Below are 26,014 nucleotides of genomic sequence, written 5' to 3'. Positions count from 1 at the left end.
CTTCGACATTTGCATCAAGAGAAAGATCCAAATGTTTTTCGGATTCAACATTCAATTCAGGAACACGAAATTTCTTCGATCGAGTTGAATTATCCTCAGTGTCCCCCTCTGTCGAGACACTTTGCGATTTAAGAAGAGAGTCGTTAATGGTAATATTGTTTTCAAGAGGTTCTCGTGGCGAATCACTCTCCGTGTTCGTGTCAGGAGTCATTTCGAATTGGTTTTCAACCTTAATTTTAGATGAAGGCGCACTTTGAGGCAAACTGTCACTGTAGTTCGGCTTAGGGAGGCACGGATTCGTATTTCGCGTTATAAACCCCATATTTTCAGTTTTTTTCAAGGTAGTTTCGGTGTTTGTATTGCCAACCTCAGAAACAGGTGATTCTTGACTAATATTTTCTTTACACGGGTTGCCTTGGACACTGTGCATCACAACTGGAAGGGTTAACTCCTGGCCATTAATTTCCATATCATTTTCAAAGAGTTCAGTTTTCACTAATTCATCATTTGGAAATTGAAGTATTCCACTTTTCTCCTATTTTTTAAACAATTAACAATAACTTTCATTCTTAAAGTAATTCTCTTTCCAATCGACTATGAAAGTGAAGGATGTTGCATACCATCAGATCTTTGATTCTATTTCCCAACTCTTTAATGACCCTATTGAGTCTTTCAATTTCGTCTATTTTCTTATTTATTCTAGGAGAGCGATAGCTCTCTTAGATAAGACCTCATACCGACTTTAATGTATAAGGATGGTTTTTTGATTGGTTATAACTTTTTTTGTATCGTATTAACTGCTTTGAAAAAATTCCACAGAACTACAATTCGGGCCCTCAATATGTGGTTAAATTTTCAAGAAGATCCACCCATTAGTTTATTGTATAAAAAATAAAGTTGCTAAGGGTGGTTTTCATTTCCATAAATTAATCAGCCCTTTTGGTGAAAAAGTTAAATTTTCCCATAGAAATAACATGGAGTTTTTTTCAAATTTAGCCATTTTGTCGCCACCCTTTTGAAATGAAATATTCGTTTGTTACGTTTGGGAACGGTTTTATATCAAAATTTAAACCTTTTTCTAGGACCATTTTTAAGGTTTTTGAGAAAAATTAATTTTAAGTATGTTTAATTTTAAATTTTAAAAACTACCCCAATCTGCGATATTTTAGCATGGATACGCTGTTTTATTGGTAAATATCAGCGCGACCAATATTGGCCTTTTTTTACGTATAGTTGCGTAATAATAATCCGATTGTTTTTTCTTAATGCCTTTTGGTTGAAATGGCCTATCGATAGTGTGATAAGACTGCTTTAATATTGCCGCCGTGATAAATTACCCCGTTTGTGGCCGCCATTTTTTTTAAGGGGAAAAAAATTTGAGAGTGGGTCCTTTTTCGTTGCCATTTTCATATTTTTTGAGGATTTGCTCATGGATGGATTTTAAATATAATATAAAGTAGGTTTCAAGCTTTAATATAAGCCTAATTTCATAATTTTCCACCTTTTTATTGTCCCACAATCTATTTCTAAACTTGGCACTTTTTTTAAGGCGGTGAAATTGCGCTAAGCCTTGGCTTACCATTAATTTTTGCCTTTTAAAAAAATGTTTACCTCTCGTTGCCCGTTACTTCGCCTTCTCGTATCGTCGTACTTAAGTTTAGACTTTGAAAGTAGTGCTTTGTTTTCTTAAATATTACTTCATTGTATATTATTTCAATATTATAATTGCGTAAAACGAATTCAATGTTGTTTGTTGATGGGACGCGCCTTGCATTTGAATTTCGTTCTCTCCCTTTAATGGGCCGGAGAATTTTTCTTTACCGCCGTCTTTCGGTCGCTTTAGCCCTGAAAACAGCTGTAGTGAGAAATTTTATTTACTATTCTGAGAGAGCTATCGCTATCTCAGATATGACTTCATACTGCTCTTAATGTATAAGGAGGGTTTTTTGTTTTAAATGTATGCGCTCAGTGTGTTGTTGTGTTTGCATTTTAATGCTTCTAATCGTTGTGCGCGTCGAGGTTTAGGAATCCAACGTGTGTTACGAAATGAAAATCAAGGGTGGATACTAGTATGATTTAGGCTTTAAAAGGAATTTGACGGCGACATGCAGTCAAGCAAAACGGTATTAGGCCTTGCATATGAAAATTTAAACCTTTTTCTAGGACCATTTTTAAGGATTTTGAGAAAAATTAAGTTTAAGTGCTAAATTTCATGTCTTTTTGCAAACTCTACGCATAAGGGTGTGTTAACAGGTTTCTAAACTGGTGTCACCGGCCAATGATAACAAATACGTACATCATTTTGTTCGTTGAAATTGCTGGTAAATTAATCGATAGATCACACGATCACTAAACCCTGTCAACAAACCAATTAATATTTTTTATTCAGACTCTTCCAATCATTTTTGTTGGGTAACTATTAAATTTTTTATTATTTTTTTAGTGCTTATTTTTAGTTACCTAAGAAAAAATTAAACGATGACCAGTTTATTTATATAATGATTATTTTAACATTGCCCAAGAAAACAATAAGCAATAGCCTGTTTTTAATTATCACCAGGTGCCAATGATAACTGCTACGAAGATAAATTGTTTGTCAAATTGCTGGTAGAATAAATGATTGATTAAGTCGCACGATCACAAAACCGTGTCACCAAAAAAACCAGAGCTGTGCTAATTAACTGGCAACTAATTGAATTGGAATTAGCAATTGGACAATTATGACTTAATTAGCAATTAGGCATAGAGGCTAATTAAATCCGTTTACACACTGATAAACAAATAAACCCTGTCAACCCCACTCTTGGACTACGGGACCATCTAGTAACGTTTGTTTAATCGAAACCACACCATTTATTTGCTTTAAAATTCGACAAAGTTTCATTGAGTTATGAAGATTGAAGAAATTGATTAACGCGAGTTGATAAAGAAATTGTTTCATTTATTAATATTTGCTTACAGCAATTAATGATACATTCATATTGGTATAAATTGTTTATTTCTGTTAATAGGAGTTAAAGGGATAAGAAAATGTTTTTATGAAATATATTTGTAGCTTCAAACGGGTCAACCATTTTTTAGATAACTTGAAAATTAAATGGTTTTGAATCAAAAAGAATGGAATAAGGAAGGAAAAGTTAGTTTATTTTTTCAAAAGATAACAAAATGGTTAGGAAATCATTTCCTATGTTCAAGGGGTAATGAAATGACTGGTAAATCTTTTCTTCAGTTAAAGGGATAATATTTATTAAAATGGATTAATTAGAACGAACATTAATTTATTAAAATGGATCAAAAAGAATGGAATAATGATGGGAAAGTTAATTGAATTTTTTAAAAAATAACAACATGGCTGGGAAAATGAGTCTTCAATTCAAGGGATAAAGAAATAACTGGGAAACGCTTTCTTAAGTTCAAGGGATAAAATTTATTAAAATGGATTAATTAGAACGGTCCTTTAATTTATTAAATAGATGAATATTGATGGAAAAAATTATTTGGTTCAAGAGATAACCATTTTTAAGTCAAGGAATAACGTAATTGCGGGTCAAAAGTGTCTTAAGTTTAAAGCAAAGCGCGGGTCCAGTGGATCCCCTACAAGTTGACTTTCCTTACGAACTCCAGTTTTGGCTTGGAGAAGGCAGGAGGCATTTGTGGGCGGGATTTATAAGTGCCCATATAAATCCCGCCCACTAGCCTTTGCCAAGCCAAAACGGGAGTACAGGAGGAAAGTCGCCTTGTAGGGGACCCGCTGGACCCGCGCTTTGCTTTAAGGTATTACAAAATGGCTGGGAAACCATTTCTCCCGTTCAAAGCATAAACAAATGATTGGGGGTAACCATTTATTATTTTAAAGGAAATAAAACTTTTCTAAAATGGATTAATAAGAATGGAATATTAGTCCATTAAAATGAATTAAAAAGAATGCAATAATTTTGGATGAAATTAATTTATTTGGTTAAATGCTTTTTGACAAAAAAATTGAATGAAAATTAATATGGTGATGATGCTACAAAAAATATAAGAAAAAATATATTAATTATCTTCAATGAAAATTTTTAATTGAAACTCAAGAAAAGAATTGAGAATGCAAAAATATTTAAAACTTAGGCTTTCAAGATATTAATGAAAAAAAAAACCCCAATAGTAACTTCTTTTCCTGTGCCCCAATATAATAAAAGTGTTAACTTTTTTAAATGTGGTTTAATACTTACAAAATATTTACAGTGGTGTTTCCATATTGTTGGTTGGGATGGTGGTGTTTGGGGTGGTGCTTGGGGTGGTGGTGGTGGTGCTTGGGGTGGTGGTGGTGGTGCTTGGGGTGGTGGTGGTTGTGCTTGGGGTGGTGGTGGTTGTGCTTGGGGTGGTGGTGGTAGTGGTGGTTGCATTACCTATCATGTAACCGTATATAAGACAACTATATATATGCTTGAGCCTTTAACACCTTTGGCTGGTTTGTGTACGATATACTTTTTTATAATTCATTTTGGTCTTACATGCAGAGTTTCTCAATCCTACAATTTCAGTTTAATATCCCATTTTCTTTAGATACTTTTATACCATAGAATATCTTTCTACCCTATTGCCAATATTAGAAAAAAATTACGCTATGAGAGCCATGGCGATAAAGGGCTCTAACTAAGATTGCTTGCATTAGGGCTACCTAGGGATAGCAGGGAACTTCACTGTCTTTTTTAAATTCAGTAGGGAGCTTTCAGATGGGATAGTAGTACGTCACACCCACCCAAGTCTTCTGGGAGCCATATTGGGTGGTCTCGGCTTCATTCCTGCTTTAAACCCTCCAATATGGCAGCGTAAATTATGTCACGAGACTCGGCTCCAACTGAAAGCTCTCTATAACATTTTATTAAATTTAAAACTAGTTTCCCTAAATGAGATTTTTAACGAAGTGCATAGAAGTTTTTAGGTAGCCCTGGGAAAAGCAATCGAAAATATTTAGTACCTCCGTTTTGCGGACATTCCCGCATTATGTGGCCGGCCTTCTTGCACTTGTAGCAAGTGCGGACCCATTGCCACCGTCCGCGACCGCCACCTCGTCCGCCGCCTCGTCCTCCGCCCCGTCCGCTACCGCCGCCCTGGCCGCCCCGTCCGCGACCGCCGCCCTGGCCGCCCCGTCCGCGACCGCCGCCGCCGCCGCCGTAGAAGTAGGCATTAACGACTTTAATGTTTTTGCCTTCCATTACTAAGCCCAAACCGAAAAACAGAAATTTTATTGAATAGTTTACAATCAATTACTTTCTATCTAGTTTAAAGTTTGACAATAAATTTAAACATTATAACTTCAAATTTTATGACTTAGCTTCAAAACCCGTTAATTAATAATTTTAACTATTAAAAATTGTGTTTAAAACATACTTACGAGGTTGATAAACGGCTTGCTTTAACAAGTAAATAAGTAATAGTACTTTCCCGCCAAAAATATTCCCCGGGCTAGGGGAAGTACCATAGAGCAATTAAACTGGAGTGATAGCATGATTTTACAGAAACGTTTCCAGGTATAATTGCTCCATGCTACTGTTCCAGACTCCAGAGGGCAATAAATTAAAAAAGCTTATTCTCTTGGCTTCTTTTTTGGCGGGAATTGTTACAATTTCCACGTCGTTCCGTTCTCTTACAATTCCGAAGACTTGTAAAAGAATATTAATTGCCACGAATCTTAATTTTTAAGGTTTTATATGATTTATAAACTTAAGTATTTTTGGTTTTTTAATGTTCCTATTGTACAATAACTTTTGTTCTCATTTCAGATTGTGAAATTGTCTTATTTACTCTTAGTCTTAATAGGTTTCACTTTCCCTTGTAATTATATTATCTTCATTAATTTATATTGTATTTTTTTTTTCTTTTTACAATTTGCAATTCTGTCAGAAGTTTTTTTTTGACACTGGGTTCTTTCTGTGCGCCTAAAAGGTACCCTGTGTACCTTTTATTCAGCCAATTCTTTGTGTTTGGCAAGTGGGTTCTCTGTGCTCTCATTAATTGGGTTCTTTGTGCTCTCATTAACTGGGTTCTTTGTGCTCTCATTAACTGGGTTCTTTGTGCTCTCATTAATTGGGTTCTTTGTGCTCTCATTAATTGGGTTCTCTGTGCTCCCATTAATTGGGTTTCTTTGTGTCCATTAATTGGATCTCTTTGTGTATCCAAATTGCAAGTTCCAGTGTGGGATTAAGGTTTCCTTGTGACCCATTGCAAACTGTGTCAAATACGGTACTGCTTGAACTGATTACAACTCTGCAGAGGTTGAAAAACATTTGCTTTCTTGTGCGATTCGTAAATTTTCGTAATGTTTTGTCGGGAGAAAATAAAGAGAAAAAATAAATGCTTAGCAAAGCAAAAAGAAAGAGCCCAAAATAAATTGGAACTGTTAGTTAACAGTAAAGCTTTGCAAAAAAAGAAAGCTAACCGAGTTAAGAATAAGAAATTATATCTGAAAAACCAAGACAATTTTCAGAGAAGAAATGCAAATAACTATGTTCAGCGTAAACTTGCGCTTGGTACAGCAAAAGGTTGTAAAAGGGCTATGGCACCAGGTGGCACCACTAATGTTGCTTTTTGCTCAAAAAAATTAAAACCCAAACATAAACCAACTAAAGTAGATAAATTTGGTTTTGCGAAAAAGCTCCTCAATGCGGGGATTTTCAAAACGAAAAACAAAAAAATTATAGCCGAAAGCTATAAAAGGTTTTTAGTCAAACGTCTAGCTGAAAGACTGGTGGCGTCAGAGTCTTTTAACGGTGAGACTAAAAAACAACGCACGAAGTCTATCTCTCACAAGCTAAAATGCCAAGTGCTAGCTGGTAGAATATTGCATTTGAAAAGGCAATTATATTCGGCTTACCACGCCCAACTAACGAGCATTGTTAGTGAATTTAAGGATTTTGTTCAGAAAATCAAAGAAATTGGGTCCATTGACCCTGGCAATTTGACAGAAGTTGTGGGTGGGAAAAGGCTTCACAGTAGCATGAAAGAGGCCTATTTTCATGAAACTACCTATTATGTGATTGGAAATAATGGTAAAATATTGAAAAATGGCGATGAGTCACATTACGGCAAAATTTTTAAATTGGATTCTGATGGTAGTATAAGAAAAGTTCTGAGAGACCGTGCTACCAGTTCGACTAAAGAATTGTTTGTTGACGAAATGGGAAATATCGTTGACATGAAAAACAATAACGCAACTAGTAATGTTGAACTAGTTTTACAAGTTAATGAGTCGGGTGTTGTTACGAATCTCTTCAACATTGTTGAAACTGAAGAGAAGAATCCAAAAGCAAATTTTGTGATCAATGAAGGTGGGTTTATTGAAACCTTAAACAAAACTGTATATTGGGAATGCAGTGATATTTGTAATGTTCGAACTCGAGCCATTGCAAAAGTACTAGCTTTCGTAAACACAGTTGCCAATGCGAATGAAAAATCTTTGACTAAAATTTTTGACTCTGATTTGGACCTTTGCGAATTAAGAAAACAATTTTGCAAAAAATCAAACGTGTCTATACCACCAGATGGGGACGAAATAGTGGTGAGAATAGTTCCGTTCCTAGGACACACTGCTTACTGCGCTGATAGCGAAGAGTGCCAAAGTCATTTGCGTGCTTTAGCTGAACTGGCTCCTCACTATTCGGGAATTAGAAATATTCTGAATAATATTTATCACGTCAAAGCGTTACTCAACGCGTTAACTAAAATCTCAACTGAAATTGAAAGTGGTGATTACGAGTCTGTGACGAATGTCATGGCGGAATTAAGGAAAACCCTTGCTACACGTGGGAAAAATTTAAATAAGGAACAAAACGATGCTCCCGAAGGAAGCGTTAACGCTCCTCAGCCGAGTCTCGATGAAAGTCAAATCTTGAGTCTTTACGAGAATCAATTCGCTCGGGCAATGCTAAACACCAACGAGTTTCACGACACGCCCTGCGACTGCTGTTTAAGATTACTGAAAAAATCTGATTTAAGAGCAGTAGAAAAACTGGTAAACAGAGCTGTTTTTGAGAACGAGGCCTATCTGATTTTAAGAGCTGGCTGGATAATGAATAATTCCGACACGAGAGAAGCAGACATGCTACTATGTCGTTACTGCGCTACGGATTTAGGAAAGGGTAAAGTTCCCATCAGATGTTTTCTGAACAACTTGGCAGTTGACAATCCTCCACTAGATGTCACCAGTTTAAACATGTTTGAGAAAGTTTTAATTCAGCTTGTGAAGGCCTTCCACACTGTGGTGCGGTTAGGCACCAAAACCAACTCCAACATGCAGTTTGGCACGGTTAAAGCTTTGAAGGGAAGAGTAATTTATCTTCCAATACCCGTGGAGAAAAATTTGAAGATGATTCCCAAGACATTGCCCAAAAATCACGAACTGCATATCTTGGTCAATGGCGTTCCCACAGCGGACAAAAAAGTTTGGCAACAGGTTGTTTGCCTCGAAAAAGTGTTGAAAGCATTCAGTGTGCTGAAAAAGATAAACCCTTTTTACAAAGACATTGATATTTCGACAATGAACGAGGATTATATTTGTGGCACGCAACAAATTGATGGAAATGAAAATTCATTGACTCCCGAAGAATTACTGAGCGTAACAGATCCACTTGCGTTAATTAATGATGGATCTGATGCGTTGACACGCGCTTCCGCTGCGCTTCCAACAGAAGGACCAGCGGATAGTAGTCACGACGTCCAAGGTGACCAAAACGCTTCGAACATGCAGGAGCACGATGAAAATCAGTCTAGCCTTGCACCAGGCGACGCCTACAAAATTCTAACACAGCCCGAGGCTTTGTTGCGAAAACTTTCTGAAGGCGAAGCCAATGATCTGTACGATCATTACTCTATTCATCCGGTGAACGTCCAACCACCGAAGGATTTATTGGGTGCTTACCAAATGAAGCGCGTCGAGGCGGAGCCGGTTAGCACTTGGGACAAAAATCTGGAATACATGAGCTTCGTTCATTTGTTCCCTCGGGGTCGCTTTGGCAAGCACGATGATAGACCATTTGGGAAAATAACGGAAACAGAGTATCGTTTATCCCGTCTTTTGAACAAAAGTCCAATTTTTAGACGAGATTACGCCTATTTGTTCCATTCTTATCAAGAATGCGAAATGAAAGCGATTTCTAGCAGTTTGAACTACGTTCTTCGTGTTAAAAAACCCATGCCAATTGGGGTTGAAAATTTGCTCAATCGAGTTGAATCTGGCGATAAAGAACTTGAGAGTAATTTAGCTACTTTCTTGGGTCATATTCGAGGAACGAAGGACTACTGGTATAAAGTTCTTAGATACGTTTTAGCGATGATTCGGGAATTTGGTCCTCCCACCTGGCTTCTAACTTTTAATCCGGCCGAGTACGATGATATGGAACTGCACGATCACTTGAGAAAAGTGAATTCAGACGTTCCAGGAGTAGAGTCGATGACGGTGGCTGAATTGTTGAATTTAGACCCACTTAGCGTCAATTTGCACTTTCACAACAAAGTGCGGTCGCTGTTAAACAACTTTGTCTTGTGTAAGCAAAATCCAGTTCTTGGCATGATAGAACATCATTTTTGGAGGGTTGAATACCAATCTCGGGGTTTACCTCACTACCATATGCTTTTGTGGGCCAAGGACGCTCCAAAGATTGGAACTTCTTCGACCGAGACTATTTTGGATTACGTGCAAAAACACGTCACGTGTTCGATGCCAAGAGCATCGGTAAGTCCGGAACTACACCGGCTGGTAAAAAAATTCCAAACTCACAAATGCAGGTGAAAAATTCTAAAAAAGGATTGAAAGTGTGTCGTTACGGTTTCCCTCGAAACGTAACAAACATTGCTACTATGAATTCTGTTAGATCAGTTACTCGTCACCGTAAAATGAAAAAGGTGCAGAAACGACTGTACGACTTGCCGAGAAAACAGCACGAAGTTTTAATCAATGATTACAATCCCACGCTACTTTTGGCTTCCAAAGCCAACATGGATTTGCAATTTGTCGCCGACAAATCGGAAATAGTGGCAAACTATGTCACGGCTTACGTGACAAAGGGAGACCGGGCTGACATGGACCAAACTTTTGCCGAGTTAGGCAACGAAAGTTTGTCCAAAAAATTATTTGCCTATAGATTGAAATCTTTGACGTGCAAGCAAATAGGAATTTATGAAGCTCTCGATATGATGCTGGGCCAAGACCTTTTCAACAAGTCTGACAGCACTAAATTTATAAACACTAACTTGAAAGAAAACCGATCGAGAATTTTGAAAGGTTACAAGGAACTCGCGCGATTGAGGGAAACTGACCCCGAAAGCACGGACACTTGCCAAAAAGGGTTCGTCGACGACAAATATCCGAATCGTCCTGACAGCTTGGAAAATCTAAGTTTGCGGGAATTTGGTCAGTTTTACGATTATGCGATGCGCTCTGAGGGTGTCGAGAAAAATGCGAATGTAATCCAGTTGAAAAACAATCTGGGTTTCATGAGAAAGAGAATTAAGCCGTACATAATAGAGCACTTCATTCACGACCCGATAGAGGAGAAAGAACAGTATTGTCACGCTCTACTGATCCTCTTCAAACCGTGGCGTGACGAAACTGAGCTATTGGGCGATTTTGAAACATACGCCGATGCTTTCGAAAACTCGCTTTCGGTGTTAAAAGACATGAGAGAATACCACGAGAAACTCTCGGTTTCCAAAGAAGTTGAAAAGAAACGGAAGGCTTCTAAAAAGGCGAAAGAGCCAGAAACCATAGTCTCGGAGACTGAAAGTGACGACAATGAAAATGCGCTTCAAGGGAAGGAAATTGTTATCGAAACCGAACACGCGATGGCTGATGTGGAAGCTGCCATGGAAATGAATTTCGAGACTGATGTTGACAATGTGGCGTTACTAAACTCGGATCAAAGGCGAATTTATGATCACATCATGGATCACTTCTCCCAAGAGGGAGAAAAATGTAGAAACAAGTGCCTTTTTGTGTCGGGACCTGGTGGCACTGGCAAATCGTTTCTTATCGACACTCTCGCCAACGCCGTAAGGCGACGCTTTCAAAATCCTGCTAGCGTGGCAATTGCCGCGCCAACGGGTTTGGCAGCGTTGAATGTTAATGGCGTAACATTACACAGATTACTAATGTTGCCGGTAGATCATGGGCGTATTGCCGAATACCATTCCCTAAGTTCTGACAATATGAGCATTATGAAAGAAACTTTGGGTAATTTAAAACTGTTAATTATTGATGAAATTTCTATGGTCTCATCGGTTTTACTGACACACGTTCACTTGAGGCTGAACGAATTTTGGGAAATGAACCAACCATTTGGTGGAGTTGTATTTATTCTTGTCTTGGGAGACTTTTTCCAATTGCCACCGGTTCAAGGAAATCCCGCGTTTATCAAAATCACTTCCGAAGAAGCCAGACTTAGATTCAATTGCATCGGAGGAAGTGATCTTTGGAAGTTTTTTAAATACGATGAACTAACGCAAAATGTTAGACAAGCCAACGACCAAATTTACGGCGACATTCTAAGCAGAGTTAGAATTGGAAATATTTCCGAAGCTGATGTTGCAACCTTAGGAACTAGATTGGTTGAGGGAGGTCAAAACATCGAGGTGGCTATGGACCTTTTCATTAAGCTGTCCAATGAAGGGTTTCACCCAATTTGTTTGATGCCTAAATTAGCCATGTGCGTAAAATTCAACTTTGATATGCTGCGAAAAAACGGCGAGAAAGTTGAAGTCATTCGTTGTCAGGATAGACTCGCTGACTATGGGAAAAAAATGAATAAAAACATTCTCAGGAGACTGCAAGGGCTACAAAACGAACCGTCCAAAACAGGCGGTTTGGAGAGCGAGTTAGTTCTTTGCGTTGGCTGCCGAATAATGGTCAGAAGGAATATCAGTTTTGAAAAAGGCGTTGTAAATGGTACGATGGGTTTCGTAACTGGATTCAAGAAGGACGAACAAGGAAACGTTACTGGTATTTTTCTCAGAGTAGATCGCGAACCGAATAACGATGACGCTAACACTGACTTTTTAGTTGAGAAAATTTGCGTCAAATTTTTGCTCATGGCAAACATTTACGTTAAACGCTCCCAGTTTCCCGTCATCCTGGCGTACGCTATTACGATACACAAAAGCCAAGGCATGAGTTTAAAATGCGCCATTATGGATTTGGGTCCGAATTTATTCGGAACTGGCATGGCGTACGTGGCTTTATCGAGAGTGACGTCCTTAGCCGGACTCCATCTATTACAGTTCGATCCGACTAAAATTAAGGTGGATGGACGAGCCATTATGGAGTATAACAGGCTTCGCAAAAATATAGGCCAGATCTGCCTCTTTTGGAAATAACGGAGTTGAAAGAAAGTCGAGGTAGGAAAAGAAGTGCGCCTACACTATCTAAAAGCCTTTTAGAAGGCGAGGAAGAGAGATGTGCAGAAACACCGAAGAAGAAAAGGAAAACCCAACAGAGTTTGGATAGTTTTCCCTTGAAGGGTTTAGCTAACGATGACCAAGTAACGTGCTATTCTAATAGCGTTTTGCAACTACTCTTATTAGTGCCGGAATTAAGAGAATTGGTTAAATCTTACAATGGATCATTCGTTGAAAAACCAGTTTTACGTTGCCTCCATAACACGATAAACGACATCGAGAGTTCTCAAGGAAGCTTCAGTCGTAAAGGGTTGGAACTGAGAATGGTTGTCGGAAATCATTTTACGCTAAACGATCAACAAGACGCCAGTGAATTTTTGATGGTCCTCTTGACGACACTAAGCCAAGAAATGGAAGCCGATTACTCTAAGGTTCTAAAAGATCTTTTTTGGTCAAAGTCGCGAAACGTTACCAAATGCCCCAATTGTCAAGTTGAACAAAATTCGGAGAATATTGTTGAAAGCAACATTTTCAATCTTCCACTAGAAAACCGAGATAAAATTGATTGGAAATCTCTAGAAAAAAGGATGAGATTAACAGAGGTGCCATGCGTATTTTGTAACAACCCAAAAATACAAGAGCGTGATGTATTAATATCCAGCGGGAAGTACGTATTTTTGTGTCTTCTCCGTGGCGATTACAAAGATGGTCGACCAATTAAGATTTCGACCAAAATATCAAGTTTTGAAAATCAAAATGTCACTATGAGTAAGATGCTTTTTAAAACTAAAGGGGTGATTATTCATAAAGGTGAGGGACATTATGTGAACTTTGTGAGAAAAGACAACGGCTGGTACGAGGTCAGTGATACAATGATCAGAAAAAGGGAGAGATTCGTCAGTAACTTGACTGACGTCACTGTTCTGCTCTTGGAAAGAGTCCAAACGCATTAAAGAGAATCTAACGTGCTTGAAGAATCCATATCAAAATTACCCCGAGTAAAGTCCAAAATTTCAATATTCATACCAGAAAGGAGCATCATATCTGTCAAAGATATACTAATAGTTTCATATTCCCTTTAAAGTAATTTATGACTGGGTAAGATTGTTAATCCTAGAGCAAGTTTAAGGTTAACGATGGTTCTGGAGTAATTTTGATGTTGCCTACTATAATAACCGTGAAAGGGAGAGGAGGGAGGATTGTAGGGCCATGCTATTGTTACGAAAAAAAGGCGATGATTCTTGCATTAATTTTAGAATTTTCTAGTGAAGGGTTTTTAGTACTCTGTATTAGTCTTGCCCCAATTGTGTTTTATGTAAAAAACACGCTAAAAACGTAACCCCTGTTGGTAATGCTATGTGATTAAATATAATTCTTTAATAAGCTGGTGAAACTATTGAGACAAACTCATCCTATTAGTTAACATTGAACAGATTTTTTGAACTGAGATTTAGACACTCGTATCCAAATTTTAAATAAATACTGATTAAAATTAATATATTCAAAGAGTTTTCTAAATATCAGTTTCGCATCTTCCATTTTTTTCTCTTTTAAGCGCGCTATTTTTTTTAAATTAAGACGCCCATAACTTTTTTACATTAACAATTTAAAACCATTCAAAAACATTAAATTAAATTAATCTAATCTAATATTATCCTGTTACAATATCAAAGATTAGCAAAGATTTTATGTTTAAATATTATCTATTAATATAACCTTTTCTTTCTATAACTTATCAATAATGTTTACCCATCCCAATCCGATGCCACTTACAAAAATTGATTTTTAAACTATTTATTAGTTAGGCTTAAAAAAAGCCGTATGAACTTATTAATTTGTCCTATAACTAATATCCTACTATTGTTGTATAATTTGTTTTTATAAAGTGTGAAAATTATTTCCCAAATTGTGGTTACCAATATTATATATAGACATTACCCTTGTAATTAAAACAACTAAACCATTTTTCCAATTAATATTCCAGGAAGTTTTGCATAGTCTCTTTGTGTTTCTCACCAGCTGGGGTAGTCTGCGTGGCAGATTGCATTGCGTAAATCCAACAGGGGTACAATTTGCAAAGCCTTCTGGAATATTTTTTTTCCCCAAAAATTAATAACCTTTTCATTGTCCCTTTGGTAACCCACGCGCAAAACAATAATTGCCATGTTCTAGCAGCACTGTTTCCAAACTTAAAGTTAAGAGTTGCGTGACAAAATTTTAAAAATAGACCCTCAAAATCTTATATTTAAATGAACATATAATTGCCAGTAAATTGTAAAGTTTTCTTTCAACCCCCGCCCCTTTACGTAACTAATATAACGAAGATCAAAATTATTCCGAAATAAATACTACAAGCAGTGTATATTTTCAAGTTTGAAACATACAATTTAAAGACTAATTTCGTACAACTACATGCTAAGCTTCAACAGAAAAATAATTCATCATAGCTATTACCAGTATAATAAAAGACTAAACCTACACAGCTCAAAAATATGATGATCATCATCATTAGAAAAAAACCCGCAACAAGACTTCGATAGACAAATCAAGAAATATATTCAACTTCTCCACCGAAATAACAGACACTTTATACTGGCGTGTTCAAAGAGTGAGAGCGTCTTTGGATTAAGAACAGCAAAGATATTCAAAGAAATAATCTTTCTATTGGCTTGAGTCAGTGTCTATAGAACATCAAGCTGTATCAAGGCCAAATAATACATGTCAACTCTTTGGTTTCCCTATATAATTACGTTACGGTTTGGCAAGCCGCGCCTACAAGTTTATCAACACAATAGAAGTTCATAACAGCTATAGATTCGCAAAAAAACCTTTTCCGGGCAAAAAGTTGCCTCAACGTTGTTAAAATTTAGAACAGCAATGGATTGTTACTAAAATTATGTGCTTGACTATGTTGGGAGTTGGGCGCACTCCTGTAAGCCAAGCTTCTGGGCGACAAAGTTTTGAGGGAATAAGGGACTTGTCAGCATGCCTACCCTACAGGAACTGACTACCCCGCGTCCGCGGGTGGTGAAATACCCCAAATCCCCCCTCCTTCACCACTCGATTAAACCTCAAGTACTTCACTCGTTACACTAAAATACCAACTGATTAACCTTGGATTTCAATTTTCATCAAAACGCCTTAAAGCTAATATACCATGATGGTATATTACATTGTTTAACGGACGTTTGCCAAACAAAGCAAGGTCGAGGGAACCAGTAAAAATTGCTGCCAATTAATGACGTTAAGCAGTAATGCCTTCTGAGTTCAATAGTAATAAATATAGAAAAAAAAATAAAATCAACTGGATTGGAGATGTCGCTACCAAACACAAGGCACCTCATTAACTCTCTGAACTGAACTGCAGATTCTACATCAACAAAACAAAATCAAGCGCGATGGAACCAGTAAAAAAACTACAATTAATGACATTAACTCCCAACGCCATCTGAGTTCAATAGTAATAAATATAGAAAAAAACCTAAAATCAACTGGATTGGAAATGTCACTAACGAAATACAAGGCACCTCATTAACTCTCTGAACTAAACTGCAGATTCTACACCAACAAATCACTACCAATTTTAAAAAGCATCTTTAAGTATATTAGGACTAATTTAACAAACTCCCCTTCCCTTTTTTATACCTTAAAAAAATATAACATTAAAACCCATGCTTACTATTTTTCTGGCAATTATATTGTCTCAATTTGACAATCCTAGGATTAAATGTGTGTAAATATTTTTTCATCATTGAATTGTTCACTTGAGAGATTAACAAAATTATTATAGGCATTCATACGATAATGTTGAAGTCTCTCACTTTATAAATCCAACCTTCACGTATGACTGTCCTTGAACATTTTTTTAATCCCTCTCACGCATTCATTGTGAAACTTACATTTTAGATTCATTTACAATTAATTATAGTTACTCTTAGCTTTTCCCTGTTAAGGTCTATTTTTTGGCAGCAGGACGCAATCGCTAATTATCCTCAAAAGCCTTTCTGGTGTCAAAAACAATTTTCTTTGGAAAAACCCTTTAAAATATGCAACTTTTACCTTTAAACGTAAAAAACAATATATTTATTGACTGGAATAAATTTATAATGAATACCATAATTAAATAACAACTAGGGAAATTAAGCCCAAATTACATGCTGTAAATAAACGTGGCAAGTATCAAACCAAATGTTTATTTAAATAAATAATTTGCGCCTTCCAATATCATAATCATGCGTGTTTAAAAACTTGAAAATAGTCAAACAAAAACATTCTTAATGCAATTTAGTACTTGAAAGTAATTTTTAAACAGGCATTACTTAAAAACATTCCTATTTGTATTTTAACTATTATATGAAATAATATTATTAACCCTAAATTTTGTCATCAATAAATTACCGTAACTGTCATTTAACTTTATTTATTAAAAATAAAATAGTTTACAGGGCATAAAATAACATTAATTTCATGATTACAAGTAAATAATAATTTAATCCTGTTATTTCCTATATTTAATGATAAATCAAAGCATACTTCTATTGCCTGACCTCCTAGCATTCTGGCAAATCATTTAAACACCAACTTCAATTTCCCAAAGGCTGAATCCAATTAGAATTGTACTTAAGGGCGGAGCTAATAACATTAAAACTAAATGTGTGCCTGTTATTGTATTTCTTATTATTATCGAATTGACATCTTTCCCAAAATATTGCAAAATTGGATTTGTTTTCACCCCGAAATATTGCTAAAGTATTGCTAGTTTACTAATTTAATGCCATTTTCGACAAAAAATACTATCTTAGTTCTTTAAACTAGGTTAAAGTTAGAACGCCACTAAAGATGGCATATTCTATATGTTTCATTTCCTATCAAGGTTAAAAGAAATTATCCATTTTGAATAAGATCTTGTTAAAATAATGACATTGGAAATGGGGCTCAAAGATTTCTAATAGAGCATCTGGTCTTGGTCCACCTGAAATAGAGCTTTCAGTTGGAGGAGGAGCCGAGTCTCGTGACGTAATTTACGCCGCCATATTGGTGGGTTTAAAGCAGGGATGAAGCTGAGACCACCCAATATGGCTACCAGAACCGCGGTAAGACTTGGGAGGGTGTGACGTACTACTATCCCATCTGAAAGCTCTCTATAGTGTGATACTACAATCTTTGTCAGCTTTGGTCATACAATTTAGACTAAAAATATTGATGTGACGTTCCCATAGCTCCGATCTCTCAACAATTTTCTATTGAATGATGAACTACTTCCTATACGGAGCTAACAACTGGCTAGGGGGAAGAGATAGTCTGATGTCACGCAGCCCCTCTCTGGTTGGCATTTTTGCGCGTAGAATACTGTTTCCAACCGTTAGGGGGGATGAAACTCCAGTAAGAGATAAAAGGGTGTGACGTTTCAGGGTCAGAACTGTTAGCTCCCTATTCTATGGCATGCAGAAATAAGCGTTGAAATAATCAATATAAAACCACCAACGTGTCTACACAAAATTAATAAAAATTAAGACCGAAGTCACAGATATTAATCAAAACGTCTTGGATTTAACCAAGACCTAAAAAGTATCGATAAGAAGAGAGTTAAGCAAGTGACTGAAGGCCCAGATATTAAAAGTTTTTTTTAAATTAAGACTTACATGCTTAAGATGCTGTTCGGACAGTGGGACAAAGGACGATCTTCCTCATAGAGCTTAACATGGCGGGTGGGTAAAAAAGGAGAGGGCGTCGGACAGCCCCTTTAAGAAACTTATGTTCCATCACCCTATTCCATTGAATAAACTTAATTTACTGGTAGTCAATTTATTCCCTCTCAATAATTTGAAAAATTTACTTATCTCGGGTTTTCGAGCACAATTCCATTCCCCGTTTACATTTTATAACCACATTTATCATTTTTAGGGGATTTCGTGATGAAAAATACCATAACACGCGTATCTCCATGATAACACGTAACAATGACAAAACGATTTAGTCGTAGTCTGCTTTAGCCTCTGCTATGCCCGATACGAGCAAGGAGGATGCGTTGTTACAGGGTGGGAAATAAGGATTTTTTTAAAACTGGACATTGGGCCAGCGACCCCCCTGGCCTGGAATAAATAAACTGGTCCATGACCATTGACCAGGGCGCGTCGTCTGCTAAACTAAAGAAGTGGGTAATTAAAATAGTTGAGATAATGTCTGGACTCTGGTTACCCTTGAATTTTCTTAGTGGTCCCGTGGACCACTGACCCCCCTCCGATTTAATTTTTAAACTGGTCCAGGCATTTTTTAAACTGGTCATTTGCCCTGTGCCACCGCCTTATTTCCCACGCTGGTTGTATACATCGTCCTGGCTAGAAGTACGCCTTGTGCCACTCTCATGCGGCGTCAATGCGTCATGCCTTCTTTCGCTGGCCTCGTCACCAAGGCAATAGCCCACTCAATTACGCGTTAAGCTGATCCAAAATTCCGTGTGAACGTACTTTTTAAGGTATTCGTCACCAAATAGTAATTGTTTTTGAGAACATTCCTCGGCTTGAAGTAGGACAACTACGAAATAATTCGACCAAATTTTATTTTATAAATATTTTTTACTATTTCAATTTCTATAAAAGTATTCTACCAAATGCATACAGAGTGCCACCAGAAGTCTCTGCGGCTACTAGAAATACTACATTTATATAGGAAGATAAGATAAGCAGCGACAAGTATATAAATGCAGGGCTATCCCTGATAAATCCCATATTCCTTTAAAAACCGTTAATACTTTCATTAACCTTGTTCCTGAATATATACAGACTAAGTAGCAGAGTCGAGTCACAGCCTCCTAGATCACGCGACTCGGTGAACGCAAGCTATATTACAAAATAGCCAAGTCAGAATTTTCGGCCTACGACTAAGCTGAGTCCAGCTGACACTCTCACACCCTTAAAAAAAATTCGAAGAGTATGCACCCCCCTACTGCTTGCGAGCCATAGAAATGATAGAGACGCCATGGGCCTGGCATAGGACCGTGTGACCCTTGTCTGTCGTAGCGCTGCTATAGACCCTTTCTACTTAAAAAAGAGACATGTCAATCCTTCCTCAGTTTCGGGATATACAGGGGGTTGACCCCTCGACGTCTCTACTCTTTTTATGATCTTTCCATCGACCGAGATGGAAGGCAAACTATTTTCCCCGTGTCTTTCCCTCTTACATATATTCAGTTTAACCAAGACTAAAAATCATAACTTCCCTATTGAATTTGCCGCCATTGTTGAAATTTGCACAAAAACAATAGGTTTCACTATAAATCGTTCAGGCCATGAACGCGGATATGTTAGCAACCTATTAACGACACAATGTCATACACGTACCATGGATAAAGAATGCGCGTGAGGAAAATAGTTTTCACGCTATAGGATAGGCAACTACCTATCTCGAACGACAGCTTATTCTGTATATACTCTTTACAACATCGGTTGTCAGCACGAGTAAACCTAGGTCTCTATGTAACGTAGCTTTGTACGTGCTGTCAAGAGACAAAAAACTTCAGGATCTTCAGGATTTAAAAACGTTTAAAATATCCTGAAGTTTTTTGTCTCTTGTCAGCACGCGCAAGGCTAGATTACATAGAGACCTAGCTTTACGCGTGCTGACAACCGATGTTGTAACAGAATATATACAGAATAGGCTGTCGTTCGAGATAGGGAGTTGCCTATCCTGTAGAGTGAAAACCAATTTCCTCACGCGCATTCTTTATCCATGCACGTACTCTCCTAAAAATGATAAATGTGGTTATAAAATGTAAACGGGGAATGGAATTGTGCTCGAAAACCCGAGATAAGTAAATTTTTCAAATTATTGAGAGGGAATAAATTGACTACCAGTAAATTAAGTTTATTCAATGGAATAGGGTGATGGAACATAAGTTTCTTAAAGGGGCTGTCCGACGCCCTCTCCTTTTTTACCCACCCGCCATGTTAAGCTCTATGAGGAAGATCGTCCTTTGTCCCACTGTCCGAACAGCATCTTAAGCATGTAAGTCTTAATTTAAAAAAAACTTTTAATATCTGGGCCTTCAGTCACTTGCTTAACTCTCTTCTTATCGATACTTTTTAGGTCTTGGTTAAATCCAAGACGTTTTGATTAATCGTTAATGATGTTTTCACTCTCTCTTTTGCCATTTTTGAAATTAAAACATTACACTAAACAAAATGAGATTCCATTACAAAACAATCTTCGGAGTTTCTTTGGCTGAAAGTATTTTAAAGGGGCAAGCGAGAAAAAGGGGAAGATGATGACAGGCAAGAAGGGGATCAGCAACAAAGGCCCTCTTCGGGTTTCTTTGTTAATAAAGAAACGAAGGACGTGTTGCCAATCCCCTTAGCTTTGTGCCAATCCTGATAGGTGTTTTCACCAATAACCTTAATTAATTAACCCACTCATAGAGTTTGGTTCTATTTTAAGGGACACCTGATTCAACAACTGTCCATTTAAATTTTCTCATATCTGTGTGCTTAATTTCACACTCCTTAAAAACCCCTACGCTTTGAAAAATACCTTGGCTTCCAGTTTCCTAACTCGATCATCTCTAGCTTTTACTTCATTGATCAGATAATCTTTGCTCAAATGATCATAGTTACAATCTTCCTCGTAGTCCATTTCCTAAAAACAAAGTTTTCGTCATCTTCAGTTTGTCTTAAATAAATAATAATTTCACAAAATACCTCTTTAATCGCCACTCTTTGAAGATTTACTAAGCTCATTTCGGAATTTTGAAAACAGAGTTGTTGAGATTGTAAATCTTCCCTAAAATAAAATAATTTCTCAAACTGAAGGTAAATCAAAAACGGACAAGGAAAGCTTCCCATACATTGTAGCTTTCGCTATAAAAAGCTAAGAAAAACATAGCGATGCTTAAATTGTGACACTTTTGTTCAAGACTAGGGATTTTCTCAAGCACATTTTCTGAATACAACTACAACTAGCTCCGTATAAATTATTTATTCTGCTAGCATTTTTTATTTTTTAAATAGCAAGAAAGATCTATTTCTTTTCAAGGTATAATAGTTTCAATAGGTTTGGATCCGTTATGCCTGTTTAACATGATCCAATTTGCATTATATTCATCACTTACCAGCTTAAACGTTCGACCATAACACCACATTCTTTATCAAATTCCATCACTTTTTGTACAGTTTCCCTGTTAAGATAATATACGTAATATTTTAATAATAATAAAAAGTATGGCCATAAACAAAGATTTAGTGTTGAAAAGGGCGTTTCCCCTCAGTTTAATATACATTCTTACCAGGCAAGGCTTATATTAACGTTGTTTTTCTTTCACAGTTACTCACACTGTTGACTGTTCTGTTTTTGGGGTTAAAAAAGAGAAAAAGCTTCAACTTTTATTAAGAGCTTTTCTTGTATATAGATACTCTTTTTAATAATCAATAAAAATACATTAAAGCCTTTAAAGGAGGAACCGTTACCGTAACAAAGGAATTCACTAATCACTACAAAGTACAAACGCCAAAAACAGGGAACGTCTAGCAGACAGCTTTAACTTTTTCCTAACCGCCGTCAATCAGTCTGGGAAATAAGGATATTTTTTAAACTAGTCCTTGGGAGTACAGGGTGGGAAATAAGGATTTTTTAAAACTGGACACTGGGCCAGCCACCCCCTTGGTCTGGAATAAATAAATTGATCCATGAACATAAGGATATTTTTTTAGTAGTCAGCCTGACTAGTGAGCCCCCTATCCCAATTTTTTTAGTAGTCACTGACTAGTGAGACGCATGGTTTACGAATATTTGGGGCATTTATTTTACTAGTCAAGTTGACTAGTGAACCCCCAGATTTCGATTTATTTTAGTAGTCAAGACATTTTTTTTAGTAGTCAAGGCATTTTTTTAGTAGTCAAATGCCTTGACTAGTGCCTTATGTAGAGCCCTGCCATTGACCAGGATGCGTCGTCTGCTAAAATAGCAGTGGATAATTAAAATAGTTGAGATAACATCCATAGATATGTTAAAAGGGTAGATATACAATTCAATGGGAGGTCGACGCGGAAGGGGCAACGAGCAGACAGCCGCTATTTTCTGGGGGTAGCCGTATAAAACGCCATCTATCGGTAACTTTCGAAACTAAATTAGGGATTCAAGTCATATGAGTCGTGTGCTCTGTTTTATCATGAAGGAAATAGTGAACAATCCAGGACTTAACAGCCGTCCCTTTGCACGTACAAACCGAGATATCCACTAATTGTAACAAAAAGGGGGTGGAAAGATAGGCGGAGGGGACGGAAGTTTGAGAGTGAAAAATAAATTGCGGACAAATTAAGCTCTAATTTCCGGTTTTGCTAACGCCATCTGCGAGTGAACAAATAAAGAATAATATTAGATATTTTCAAATCTAATGGCGTAAAACGTTACCTCTGGTTCAATTTTCTTCAAATTATTAGAATTTGGTCGTTATTTAAGAATAAGCACTGTGTGTTTCCAAACTGTATCAGTGATAGCAGGTATTTACAGCTTACCTCATTTTCCCCTGTTTACATAATCCGCATTCTTTATTTCGTGTATCCCGCTTTAGATAGCCACCCTCTCATGTGACCTTTAATTTTGTCCCTAAAATGACGTAGTTCTACTGGCGTGAACTTGTCTCAACAGGGGGAACTAGTAGTCGCTTGCTACACATAGTGGACGGGTTTTTCCATTAAAGGCATGTCCTGGATTGTTCACTATTTCGTTCATGGTTTTATTAAAAAGATATAGATTCATTAATCATTTCTCGGGAATTTTACAGAATAGCTTCTGGTAGCAGGTCTCTTTTGTTTTTATGTTTGTTTTATGTAAAGTTTGATGACAAAATTATGGTGCAAAACTTTTTCGGTGCAAATAATTATTTAGAAAGTTATGACTGTTTAATACTTTGGCGTACGCAAAGGCTTGGAGATGCATACCGTGCGCAACAAAAGCAATAATAAGTAGAGAAGGACCAAACACGTACAGGAGCCAGGAATTAAGATCAATACAGACGAAAATAACCTAACCTAACCTGACCCAACCAAACCTAACCCAACCTAACCGAACCTAACCCAACCCAACCCAACCCAACCCAACCCAACCAAACCTAACCTAACCTAACCCAACCAAACCTAACCTAACCTAACCCAACCTAACCCAACCCAACCAAACCTAACCTAACCCAACCTAACCGAACCAAACCTAACCCAACCTAACCGAACCGAACCTAACCCAACCCAACCCAACCAAACCTAGTGATAAGCGATTTTCCGTCTGCAGGGGGATTAAGTCTATGAATAGAGCTATCTCAGTTGTGACGTCAGTGCCTAGGTAAAACGTCAGGGGCTTAGCTTTGGCAGTGGGCGGCCATATTTGGTACCGCTTTGGTTCTACAGGAAAATAGCTTGGGTGACGTCACACTATTGCTTCTGAGATAGCTCTATTGAAGTTGGCACAGCTAGTAGTAGCAGGCAACACGGAGCCCTAAGCATTCTCGTAAGCCAAAGTTTTAAACTCTTGTAACTTTTTAAATAATCATTTGCGCCGAAAAATTTTTGCACCATAATTTTTTTCATCCCAAATAATCGTAAAAACAAAAGTGACCTGCTACCAGGAGCTATTCTGAAATATGTCCGAAATGACATCCGAAAGCCTTTATTATTAATAAAAATATCGCCATAAACAAAGATTTTGCGTCACTTACTAGTCAGGGCTAATATGAAGTTCTGAAGGCTTTTCTGGGAAATACTATTTTACCATTTTACCCAAACAAAGACTTAAGTGTCACTAATACCCCCTTTCTCCATGCTAATACACATTATTACTTACCAGTTAGGGATGATATTTTTTTTTTGCCACCTACTAACACTAGTGCTTAGCCGTGAGGCCTTGAGCACCAGGAAGAATTTAGCGGGAGACCCTACGCGGCCCAGCACTGACGGGGGCCGCTAGGTCGAATGTGTATAAGCAGGGAAGGAAATGAGGTTTACTTGGGAGGTGACGGAAGGTGGAATTGGGGTAAGTCACCTCCGGCGGACACGGGACAGTCGGCACCTATAGGGTAGGATCGCCGACATGTGTCGTATTCCCTCAAACTTTGCCACCCAGAAGCTTGGCTTACAGGAGTGCGCCACACTCCCGGCTAGGGATGATATGAAGTTATGAACACTATTCCGGGAAACACTATTTTAAACTAAATGTGCTTTTGCCCAACTTTTACTGATAGCGTTTTCCTTTGGGTCCTCGCGGAGCGCTCCCATGGAGGAATGAAACTAGGAGATCCTATTCTTCAAAAACAGTCTTTAACGAAGCTGGAAACTACTACTACCATTTTTATTGCTCCTTGGGAGCGCTCCGCGAGGACACAAAGGAAAACGCTATGAATTACCTCAAACTCCAAATAGTAGAAAACTTCCAATGCGTCGTCTGCTAAAACATTCAAAATTACGTTTGGCTTTGTCGTTTCGGTAAAATAGTGAGTTCCGGTACAAAATTAAGAGGTAAAATTTAAATAGACGAAAACTCCAATAAACGTTCGTAGAACGTAATTTTTACTACTAAACGTTTAAATAGAGCTATCTCAGAAGGCTTATGGTGAAGTCACCCATGCTATTTGCCCATAGAACCAAAGCGGTACCAAACATGGCCGCCCACTGCCAAAGCTAAACCCGTGACGTTTTACCTAGACACTGACGTCACAACTGAGATAGCTCTATTAATCTAAATAATCATTAAAATACACTAAGAGTAGTGAAATTTAAAGGTTTGGGGGTAAAATAGTGACATTTTGCTTCAAAACATTATGGGGTTTCCCCTCAGTTTAATATAAATTCTAAACAATAAGGGCTAATATGACGTTTATCGTTTATAATTCCTCACTTTCGTGTCTTCGTGAGTAAACGTTTCCACTTTTGAATATGGATACTAATTTTAATAATCAATAAACTTACATTAATGCCTTTAAAGGAGGAACGACAAAGGAATTCACTACAAGTCACAGCGCCAAACTAAACAGGAGAACTTCTAGCAGATAGCTTTAACCTTTTCCTAGCCGCCGTCAGGCTCAGCCTCAGGCCCGTCAGTCGTCACCCTCCAGACGGAAAAATGATCTTGATGATCAGTGTGGTGACTGTACACTGTGGTCGTACAGAGTCTATGTTCTAGCAGTAGCATATCGGTAAAATATCAGAGATTCTTCAAGACTTAAACCACAAAAAATACCTATAACCATTTTCAGAGCAAACTAATAATTTTACGGATAAGCTATGTAAAAGTAGATATTTCCCAATTAAATCAATCCATATTTTCTCAATTAAATATACCTCATGAAATGACTTACTCTAATCAAAAATAACCGAAATTATTAATTAAAATACTGGTTTTTTGCGGGGAAAAATCATGAAAACGGTCAATATCCTTCAAATTAGGCACATAGATTCTAATTGAACTCCTCTTTTGAATGATCCACATCTCCTTAATTGCAACTAGGGTAGGGCATACCAATTGAATTTAACTGAACCCCCTCCGATCTAATTTTTAAACTGGTCCAGGCAATTTTTAAACTGGTCATTTGCCCTGTGCCACCGCCTTATTTCCCACGCTTCCGTTCGCCCTATTCTAACTGGGGGAGACGGTGGGACGGCATAAA

At 37.4% G+C, this 26,014-nt stretch overlaps 2 protein-coding genes and 1 long non-coding RNA gene across 6 annotated transcripts; 1 reads left to right on the top strand and 2 right to left on the bottom strand.

Moving 5' to 3' along the window:
* Positions 1-1,286: 1,286 nt before the first annotated feature.
* On the top strand, positions 1,287-4,027 carry LOC149679447 (uncharacterized). Of its 2 annotated transcripts, none has more exons than XR_016365774.1 (3): positions 1,287-2,123; positions 2,241-2,412; positions 2,561-4,027. It is a non-coding gene; the product is annotated as an uncharacterized LOC149679447 (long non-coding RNA). The 2 variants fall into 2 exon arrangements; XR_016365773.1 differs by having other exon boundaries at positions 1,684-2,123; positions 2,254-2,412.
* LOC149679446 (uncharacterized) lies at positions 3,934-19,886 on the bottom strand. Its single transcript, XM_089835219.1, has 3 exons — positions 18,015-19,886; positions 4,964-5,203; positions 3,934-4,391 (listed from the first exon to the last, which is right to left on the bottom strand). Exons 2-3 carry the CDS (start codon positions 5,199-5,201, stop codon positions 4,222-4,224), a joined length of 408 nt encoding a protein of 135 aa, XP_089691345.1. The 5' UTR covers positions 5,202-5,203; positions 18,015-19,886; the 3' UTR covers positions 3,934-4,221.
* LOC149679445 (uncharacterized) lies at positions 5,213-24,599 on the bottom strand. 3 transcript variants are annotated; one of them, XM_089835221.1, is made up of 8 exons: positions 24,196-24,599; positions 21,650-23,081; positions 21,476-21,541; positions 21,066-21,147; positions 20,899-21,003; positions 12,845-12,914; positions 12,591-12,770; positions 5,213-6,252 (listed from the first exon to the last, which is right to left on the bottom strand). In XM_089835221.1, exons 3-7 carry the CDS (start codon positions 21,520-21,522, stop codon positions 12,715-12,717), a joined length of 360 nt encoding a protein of 119 aa, XP_089691347.1. In that variant the 5' UTR covers positions 21,523-21,541; positions 21,650-23,081; positions 24,196-24,599; the 3' UTR covers positions 5,213-6,252; positions 12,591-12,714. The 3 variants fall into 3 exon arrangements, with proteins under 3 accessions (XP_089691347.1, XP_089691346.1, XP_089691348.1); XM_089835220.1 differs by lacking the exon at positions 24,196-24,599 and adding an exon at positions 24,071-24,154; XM_089835222.1 differs by lacking the exon at positions 24,196-24,599 and having other exon boundaries at positions 21,650-23,417.
* Between the last annotated feature and the right edge of the window lie 1,415 nt (positions 24,600-26,014).

The sequence above is a fragment of the Phalangium opilio genome, unplaced genomic scaffold (genome assembly GCF_054372755.1).
Source record: "Phalangium opilio isolate 3A_F unplaced genomic scaffold, DU_Popi_V2 ptg000041l_1, whole genome shotgun sequence".
In the NCBI taxonomy this organism is placed as follows: Eukaryota; Metazoa; Arthropoda; class Arachnida; order Opiliones; family Phalangiidae; genus Phalangium; species Phalangium opilio.
Note: the sequence above shows the minus strand (reverse complement) of the source record. Positions and strands in the feature narration are given on the sequence as shown.